Consider the following 9290-nt stretch of genomic DNA (forward strand, 5'->3'; position numbering starts at 1 on the left):
TCTACATCATCAACATCTGCTCGGGATCATGTGCATTCTGTGTGTGTCTGTTTTGGGAAATGGGGATATTGTCAGATAAAACACAGCACTTGGTTGTAACATTAAACTTTTTAACTTTCCACTTCCCTCAGCTACATCATTAAAAAACACACAATTTTCATTTTTTAAATTCACTATTTACTAGTCTTGAAACAATTCATTTAGAAATAGGAATGCAAACATTGTAGTACTTCACAAAACACCCAAAACTCATGAGATGAGACGGTATGTGACAATTGGTCCACAAGAAAGAGGTTTTAACATTCATTTGACAAAAAGTACAATGAAAAAATGTGACTGGAGAAACAACCTTTTTTGTTTAACCGAGTCACAAAACAACATTTTGTAATGTTTATCGTCCTGCAAACTGATGCTAAATTACCAAATAAACCACTGTTATGATAATATATAATAATAAATAATGGATCACCACCAGTCCAGGGTGTACCCCACCTCTCGCCCGAAGACAGCTGGGATAGGCTACAGCATACCGGCAACCCTAGTGAGGATAAGCAGCATAGAAAATAATGGATCCTAATATTTGCAATGTAATCTTTCAATCAACTCAGGTCTCCTAGCTGTGAGGCCTGCACGCTAACCACTCGCCGCCATGCAGGCCTCACAGCTAGGAGACCTGAGTTCAATTCCACCTTCTGCCATCTCTGTGTGGAGTTTCCATGTTTTCCCCATGCGTGTGTGGGTTTTCTCCGGCGACTCCGGTTTCCTCCCACATTCCAAAAACATGCTAGCTTAATTGACGACTCCAAATTGTCCATAGGTATGAATGTGAGTGTGAATGGTTGTTTGTCTATATGTGCCCTGTGATTGGCTGGCATCCAGTCCAGGGTGTATCTCGGCCAAAGACAGCTGGGATAGGCGCCAGCATCCCCGCGACCCTCGTGAGGATAAGTGGTCGAAAATGAATAAATGAATCTTTCAACATGAAAAAAATATCACAGGCAATTCATACTGTCTCTCCAACATTTGCAGCATTTCTTAAAATCCTGTCTTTTCAATAGGGGTATCAGCATTAATCGTTCAGCTTGTACTTGAAAAATCTACATGGTTTTGTCTATTTACGACAGGGCTGTCCAGCGGTCCTTTGATATTTATAATATATTTAAAAAAGTTACACATATCTCTAAAGACAAGTCCTTGTGTTTTTACTTATTAGTCTCAACATTTTATCTTTTTTTTTTATTATGTCTTTTTGCTTTACTTTTCTCACATTTTCTGGGTTGTTGTTTCACTTATTCTGAAATGAGCCACATTTTGCACATAAGCTATGATGCATTGCAGTGAAGCTGAGCATAAAACCTCTAAAAAGCAGGCCTAATCTGTAAAAAATAGCAATATTTCAGACTAAAAAGGTGACTTATACCACCAAAGTGGAAAAAAATACAAAAACATTAATCTTTTTTCTACCCTCCAGTCTTCAGAGCCACAAGGACAAAGTTTCTTGGGGAAAGATTAGGGTCAAGAAGAGGCAGCAGCTGGCTGTCCACACCTGTGGAGACACGGTAGGGTTTAGTTGGATATTAGGCTCATGGATCTCCTGGTTGGGACGGCTCACCGTTCTCCTGTAGGTAGATCATGCGGTCCAGCAGCACCAGCGTCTCCACCACAGGCGCCAGCAGCAGAGCCAAGCTGAAGTAGACAACCACTCTCCCTTGCTGCTCCAGCATGGCCTCCACACGCACCGGGTCAAGAGGCAAGGAGGGGGGCAGGCCAACCCGGGCCAGACCCAACTTGGCATACCTGAGTCACACAATTAAGTAAATATGTCACTTTTAAATTCCTTCAACATCATCTTTGTTCCACTCCAATCCTATAGATTGCTTTTTCCCCCACCCCCACCTGGATCAAGTGGTCCAAATGCAAGCTGACAGTGACAAAGTTTGATCGACATTGTGCCCAGACTGTTCACTTACTCAGTAAAGGTCAACAAGTGGGCTTTCTTCACCGTCTGGATTCCTGCCCTACGCAACTGTGGCCTGGCGTCTGTGATGAAGGTCTCCAGCATGGCGCGGTAGCAGTGTGTTCGCAGCAGCGCGCTCTCCTCTCTCAGCCTGTCAATGTAGTGCTCCACTGCGTGACACGCCCCCTCCCGCGCCTTGTACGACAGCTCGTGTCCCGGCAACCCCCGCACATGCTCACTCATGGGGTAGCCAAAATCCGAGGGGAAGGAATCTCCATCTGAGGTTGGTGGAACTGGCGGTGCGACCACGCCTGGAGGGGCGGGCTGCTCTTTGGTGGTGAGTTTCATGTAGCAGCACGCCACAGAGGTGATAGCGTGGATGTGTGGACACTTGACAAAATGGCGGAGGAGTGTGGAGCTGAGGTCCCCGCAGGCGTGTAGACCAGTCAGGACAAAGCCTGGACGTCCTTGTTGGATGCATTTTGAGTTACAAGACTCATCTTCAGTAAGACTTGTTGATTTCGAGTCATATGAGGCGCAGCATGGCGACGGCCGCAGTCTTTTTTTGCAGTGTCCTATTGGAACAATGTGACCTTCCCCAACATGGCGGTCTTCACCCAGCTGCTTGACGAAAACCTCCCATGATGCCTTGGGATCGACCCAACCTGTCATATGGCGAGGACGCGCCTCTGATGATGGCAGCTCAGAGGAATAAATCTGATGAAAACAAATGAGTTTTTAGCAGGCTAACACGCAGTCATTGGGTCTTAAGCAGGGGTCACAAACTCGCAGCCCGCGGGCAAAATGTGGCCCACGGGATGCGAGTTTGAGGCCCCCACCTTGATATGAAAGCTTAACCGCGCGAGTTTGATGTGGATGCTGCATGGTATCATGTACCCAGAAATGACAGCTTAAAGCTGTGTGCACACCGGACACAATTGACGCAATTTTGCAAATTACGACGCTGCGCCCAGATGTCACGATGCTAATTTGCTAATTGGGTAAAATGGTTAAGTTTCATTAATGTTCATGTTAAAGATTAAATAATAGTAATTTAGTTAGTAATTAGTAGTTAGTAATTTAGTTAGTTAATTTGATTCTGGAAAAAAATAATTTCTCTACCCACCAACTATATGTGGTTTCTTATGTTTTTCTTATTTGATGTTTTATTATTTTATTTATTTATTACTGATTGATTTATTTGTTTTCTTTATTTATTTTTTCATCTTTTTATTGAAGATGTTTTTTTATTTTTTCAGTTTTTAATAAATTAATTGAGTAAATTGAGTTTGAGACCCCTGGTCTTAAGGCTTCATTGTGCTACAGCATAGTCACTAAAAGTGACTTGGCAGGGGCTGAGTGTGTGACTTGCAATTCTCTGCCTCTGTGAGGCAGTGTTTTGCTAAGTAACCACAACTGTCACTGACAAAAATATGATCTGTGATAATCCGACAAGACAGCACACATCACCCTTCTCAACAAGCAGTGGGTCCTGCTGTGATATTCTGCTCCACACATTTGTTGTGCTTTTCCTGTTTTTTTTCCACTCACGTTTATTTTCCCACAGTATGCCTCTCTCCTACAAATGCATCAGATATGCAAATTAGAAAATGTAATTACGCTCACCCAGCCTCATTGCCACAGACAGATAGCAGTCTTGTGGGAAAAATATATAGGTGTCCATAATTTGACAAGAAAGCGCGCTGGAAACAAGTTTTGGTAAATCACATACCTGTTTGTGTTTTTCCTTCTCCAGGGCCAGTAGCAACTGTCCATCAAACTTGGTTGCCGTGGCAACCAGGGCGGGCTCAGCCTCAATGGCGGTCACAGACAAACCAAGTCCAAACGACAGGAAGCGAGTCAAATGACCCTGTAATGAGTGTTGATTAGTGCCTCATATGACAAACAGATTTTTCTATATTTTTAAAAAAGAATGAAAGTCACTGCTACCTGTCCAGAGCCGACATCCACGACTTGCTTGCACTCAGTGTGTTCACAAAGTTGTTTGACAAGCTGAGATTCAAACACAACCAAATAAATTAATGTAGCGGACAGTCAGTGAATGTGGACAAACGGCTCTTCAGTACCATCCCCAGCTCGCGAATCTCGTGCTGCTTCTTCGGCTTGACATGCTTCCGGAAAATGTGGGCCAGCAAGGAGCTCTGGTTCTGGTTGTCATGGAACTCGCGAGGTTTCGCCGAACCACCCACGTTATTTCGGCCCCGCCAGGAGTGTCTGGGAAAGGTGAGTGCGTGGGCTGTGGCCCGGAAAGCCAAAAGGGACAGCGGCCACATGCATGGATACCTGAAGAGGATATGATTGTATTTATGACGTCATATTTATTTCATTTTAGAGCAGGGGTCTCAAACCCATGGCCCACAAGGTTTTGTGGACCCCTACTTGACATCACAGTTTAGTGTGGTCTGCACATTTTGTCTTAATATTTATACATATTGCTCCAAACTCACTTGCAGTGAGCTCAAGGGGCTCACGATGCAGACCACTAACTACAATTACAGCACAACATGTGACAGGTAAGTACACACAAGGCAACTACTACTAGTATGGGAATAATAAACTCCATGCATGTAACTTTAGCAACGTTTTGGAAAACAAATGTCGCAAGGCATGTTGGGAAGCCAGAAACACTCCCACCGACGCTGTGTAAGAGAAAAGAGCAATGAAAAAGATGGTGTTTGGGGGATCTCACAGCCAATACAGACAAGTGAACATCCAATAAAGGTACGTTTTGTGACTTTTAATAATCTAATTTTACCTCCTGTGTTTATGTTCTGCATCCAGCAGCAGGTCTGCAATCTGGGGGTAGGACAGTTGCTGCAGCACAGACTGCCAGCTGCCGGGTAACTTGTGCCATAAATCCTCAGCGAAGAATTCCTGTTGGACAAAGTAAGATTGTTAGCCATTGAAGTTAGCCATAGGCTGTGGCCATTTAGCGTTACTCACAATTATGTACGACTCCGATAAGTATCTGTACTGGGACAGAAAGGCGGTGAGTCTTTTGGCTAGCTCTTTTTGCTCGTCTGAAGAAAGACTTTGCTGTGAATTTTCTCCCATGTTGTGCTGTTGTCATGCGAGTCCAAAGCCAAAATGCTACCCTTCTTATCGAGCCTGAATGTGTGTTAAAAAACGTCCAAAATGACAACCCACGCGTCTCCGATCGGCCACATTTTACAGACACGCTTCGCAATGAGTATGTATTTTTGCTGGTCAAGTTTCAATAGATCGCAAGAGTGCTGGTGCGTTCATGTCCTCATTGTAAATCGGAACGTCAAACTGACTTCTCGCCACATACTATACACATTGTACGAAAAGTATAATTGTTACAAAATGTTCTTATATAATGGTAAATGACATGGCTGGCGTGTGTTTCGTGTGTTGACCTACAATAAAACATTTGTACTTATACTTTCCGGAAAACATTTTCCCGATCGGATACTAACTAAAGGCAGCATAACCCGGAAGTGGAAGTGCGCGGCTTCGTCGGTGGTGCATGGTGCAGGCAGCAGGTTTGTGTAACTTGTTTTAACAAAACACAAGAATATTTACCTTTTATGTATTTCCAATTGCTCTTCGTACTACCACTTGTTTTTAATGCAGTTAAGTTCGTATCGTATACAGCAATTGATATTTGTAAAGTCAGTGTTGTGATCGTCTTTTAGCATTAGCTACCTAAATACATGCTGCTTATCGACGTCAAACCTCAGAAGTTACCGTTAAATGAAGCACAGGTACAACAACAATGGTTCAAGTTTAAAGATATACGATTTAGATTGGATAGATTCAGGCCAAAGTGTCACATTTCATCAAATTATGATTATGATTATAGTAAGCATTATAAATAATACAGGCTGAATTACAGGTTTCAATGGGAGCAATACAGTTGGAGTAACCCACCTGGTACATATGACCAAGCACCCCACATCCATTCTTCCTACAAAGATGTCGGACATTATGATCAATGTGTGCTTTTCTGGAGAGTCTTCTGCATCTCAAAGCAAGACAAGAAAATTAACCAGGAGCCGGGTGAGAAAAACGGGGAAAAGCTTCACAGAACGCAGACAGAAGTGGAGGAGCAAGCAAGCTTCAGATCGGAATTCCCTTTCTTCACCAGGATCAAAGGCAGAGGCACTGATCAGGTCACATATCAACAAGCATATCAAACAGCATGAAGAAACCTCCGGGGAGCATCAATTCAGAAAAAGCAAGGGCAAAAATAATAGATTCAATAAGCATCCATCATGTCAGACTTCCTCACACCATCAGCCTTCATTGAGTGTTACCGCAGGAGCTGCAGTGCCCAGCAAGTTCCTTGCCATCGACTGTGAGATGGTGGGCACGGGCCCCAAAGGATGTGTCAGCCAGCTGGCACGCTGCAGCATTGTGACCTATGAGGGCGACATTGTGTACGACAAGTACGTCAAACCCAGAATGCCTGTTACCAATTACCGCACACCCTGGAGCGGCATCCGACCCTGTGACCTCTGGAATGCCACGCCCTTCCACCAAGCCAGAAAGGAGGTGAGATAAACACCTCAAGCCATTTGCTTGGCATAGTGAGACATGAAAAATATTGATGATGCTATACAATTTAAGCAATCTGTTTCAATGCTGGTAAAGTTAGCGCTTGTTACGTTCTTTCACATGTTTACATGCTCATAATCCCCATCCCTCTTCTGGTAATTGCTTGCTGTGGTTTCAGGTAGTGAAGCTTCTCAAGGGGAAGGTGGTGGTCGGCCATGCCGTGCACAACGACTTCAAGGTCCTTCAGTATTCACACCCCCCCGCCATGACCAGAGACACGTCCCGCATCCCGCTGCTGAATGAAAAGGCGGGCTTCAGGGAGAATCAGTGTGTCGCGCTGAAGAAGCTCATCAAGGCCATTTTCAACCGTGACATCCAGGTAGGAGACTGCTTTTTGAATGTGCCTGAAAGATGACCAATGTTGACCAATGTGATGTCTGCGTGTCCTCAGATGGGCTGCCAAGGTCACTCCTCGGTGGAAGACGCTCAAGCCACCATGGAGCTCTACAAAGTGGTGGAGGATGAGTGGGAGAAGATGCTGGCCTCAGGAGAGCCAGTCAGCATCAGTGGAAGCTGATTGGATCATTGAAAAGGACTTCCCCCAATCACATTCTGTTTAAAACTGCTGCTGTGAGGAAAGGTGGTCAGTAACATCATAATGTTACCTCAGTGTGAACTCAGGCTGTCACAGTGAAATGCTTCTTCACTGGAGCAGAGGTCGTGTCTTCAGACCTGCAGCACAAGTGACCTCACACATCAAACACCTCCCTTGTCTCCATTGTTGCCTCAGAAAGCTGATAGGGGGAAAAAAAACAACAGCCCAAAATCAGACAAATGTATAAATGAGCAGCACTAAATGCTTCTGCTTGTTTGTATTTTATGTAATTTTACAACGACCAAAGGTTTAAAATAATTTTTATGGTTCTCTGACAGTTTCACTTGTGTGTAAAAAAATTATTTAAAAATGAGACATTGATAAACCATTTCAAAACAACAAGAAAGTGAATTCTGACATGTAACAATTAATCGACAAAGATTCAAACCTGGTTTCAGAAAAAAAAATAATAAAAAAGGAACTAAAGGAACATGTGCAAATTAATATGTTTATATTTCCAGTGCCCAGTTAAAAAGAAAAACATCCAGGCCTTATTACATGTTGCAAAAAAAATCCGTCACAGTGTATCACTGCATCCACACTGTGGACCTATATGCTTCAACCCGTCCCTGTTCAACCTTTGGGAAGAAAATATCCTTACTAATACTGGATATTCTCAAAGTTGGAAAGTATAGAAGATTAATTGCTAGCCAGCTTAATGACTTGAAATGCTTGACAGGAAAGGTAACCATATAATACAATATGGATTGCAGCAACCTGCTGGGGCAGCTGATTAAGAATTTACATTTTCCATTAGCCACATGTGTCTAATTCACTTTTTATGAACCACAGTGAGGAATTTGTGCATGTTGCACATTTTTTGCCATGCAGCTAAGACGATTCATTGAGACGGCCATAAATAATGTTCTATTTTTACACTTTAATAAAGCCTGGATTATGCTGCTGCATCGAGGAGCCACTGTATGCTACCTCAAAGCCTCCTTCTAGCTTGTTGATGTTCAACGGTTTTGGATCAACATTTGCAATAAAACTGACTTGCAATTGCAATGGAACCTTAGTAGCGTTAAGTCGATACAGAAGGTTTTAATAATAGTAATATAGGTAGTAATAACTATAAAAGCAATCTTCACTCGCTAAATGTACTGCAAAAAAGGTCAGTAAGGATAATTCATAATGCCGCCTACAGAGAACATACTAACTCCTTATTTCTTGGACCAGTCATGATGTGCCCCATATATCACTATATTGACAGTTACTATGGTAGCCATTATTCATTGTATGGTCATATCACCTTGTACTTCGGGACAAAAAGAAAACAAAAAAGATATGTGATACAAATAAAAACAATTAAACCAAATTAGGAAAGCAGGAAGTGAACAAATGTAACAGTTACTGATTGTAAAAGTGCCAGATGAAGGAGTAGGATTTAATAAGCTTTGCTTCTTCCTACTCCTTTTAGACATGTGGAACTGTGAACTGATTATGTGATGCATTCAATTGTAATCTGATGCATGTTCAAATGAAATAAAACTATTACCATTACCAATCTACCCGAAATATTCTAACCAAACCAATTTTTCATAGTCTTTCATAAATGTTAAAAACCTTTTGGAATTTTATAGTTACAATTACACAGCGACTGTACGAGCAATAAATATTACACAGCTGGAGCAGCAAGGCGTTTGCATGTGAAGCTCTCAGTTAAATTTATAGAGATATGGTGCTGCTTAAAGGGAGAGTTTCAGCTAAAATTAAAGGAAAGGTATACACAATTGTGGTGAGACCAGCCATGTTGTTTGGTCTAGAGACAGTGCCACTGAGGAAAGGACAGGGAGCAGAACTGGAGGTAGCAGAGATGAGGATGCTGAGGTTCTCAATGGGAGTGACCAGGATGGATAGGATCAGGAAGGTGTACATCAGAGGGACATTACATGTTAGAGGCCTTGGAGATAAAGATCAGAGAGGCCAGACTGAGATGGTTGGGACATGACCAGAGGTGAGATAGTGAATATATTGGTGGAAGGATGCTGCCAGGTAGGAGGTGTAGAGGAAGACCAAAGAGGAGGTTTATGGATGTAGTGAAGGAGGACATGAGGGTAGTTGGTGTGAGAGAGACAGATGGAGGAGGTTGATTTGCTGTGGCGACCCCTGAAGGGAAAAGCTCAAGGAGGTGTT

At 42.9% G+C, this 9290-nt stretch overlaps 2 protein-coding genes across 3 annotated transcripts; one reads left to right on the forward strand and one right to left on the reverse strand.

Moving 5' to 3' along the window:
• Window positions 1-102: 102 nt before the first annotated feature.
• Window positions 103-5313, reverse strand: mettl25b (methyltransferase like 25B). The gene is made up of 8 exons (XM_058053039.2): window positions 4922-5313; window positions 4734-4852; window positions 4045-4261; window positions 3908-3970; window positions 3690-3827; window positions 1971-2674; window positions 1613-1797; window positions 103-1546 (listed from the first exon to the last, which is right to left on the reverse strand). Exons 1-8 carry the CDS (start codon window positions 5030-5032, stop codon window positions 1461-1463), a joined length of 1623 nt encoding a protein of 540 aa, XP_057909022.2. The 5' UTR covers window positions 5033-5313; the 3' UTR covers window positions 103-1460.
• Window positions 4944-8884, forward strand: isg20l2 (interferon stimulated exonuclease gene 20-like 2). Of its 2 annotated transcripts, none has more exons than XM_078790714.1 (4): window positions 4944-4967; window positions 5838-6496; window positions 6678-6878; window positions 6951-8884. In XM_078790714.1, exons 2-4 carry the CDS (start codon window positions 5882-5884, stop codon window positions 7074-7076), a joined length of 942 nt encoding a protein of 313 aa, XP_078646840.1. In that variant the 5' UTR covers window positions 4944-4967; window positions 5838-5881; the 3' UTR covers window positions 7077-8884. The 2 variants fall into 2 exon arrangements, with proteins under 2 accessions (XP_078646840.1, XP_057909025.2); XM_058053042.2 differs by lacking the exon at window positions 4944-4967 and adding an exon at window positions 5424-5484.
• The last annotated feature ends 406 nt before the right edge of the window (window positions 8885-9290 follow it).

This window comes from Doryrhamphus excisus, linkage group LG5, assembly GCF_037039965.1.
Source record: "Doryrhamphus excisus strain RoL-2023G ecotype Guam linkage group LG5, RoL_Dexc_Guam_v1.1, whole genome shotgun sequence".
Classification (NCBI taxonomy): Eukaryota; Metazoa; Chordata; class Actinopteri; order Syngnathiformes; family Syngnathidae; genus Doryrhamphus; species Doryrhamphus excisus.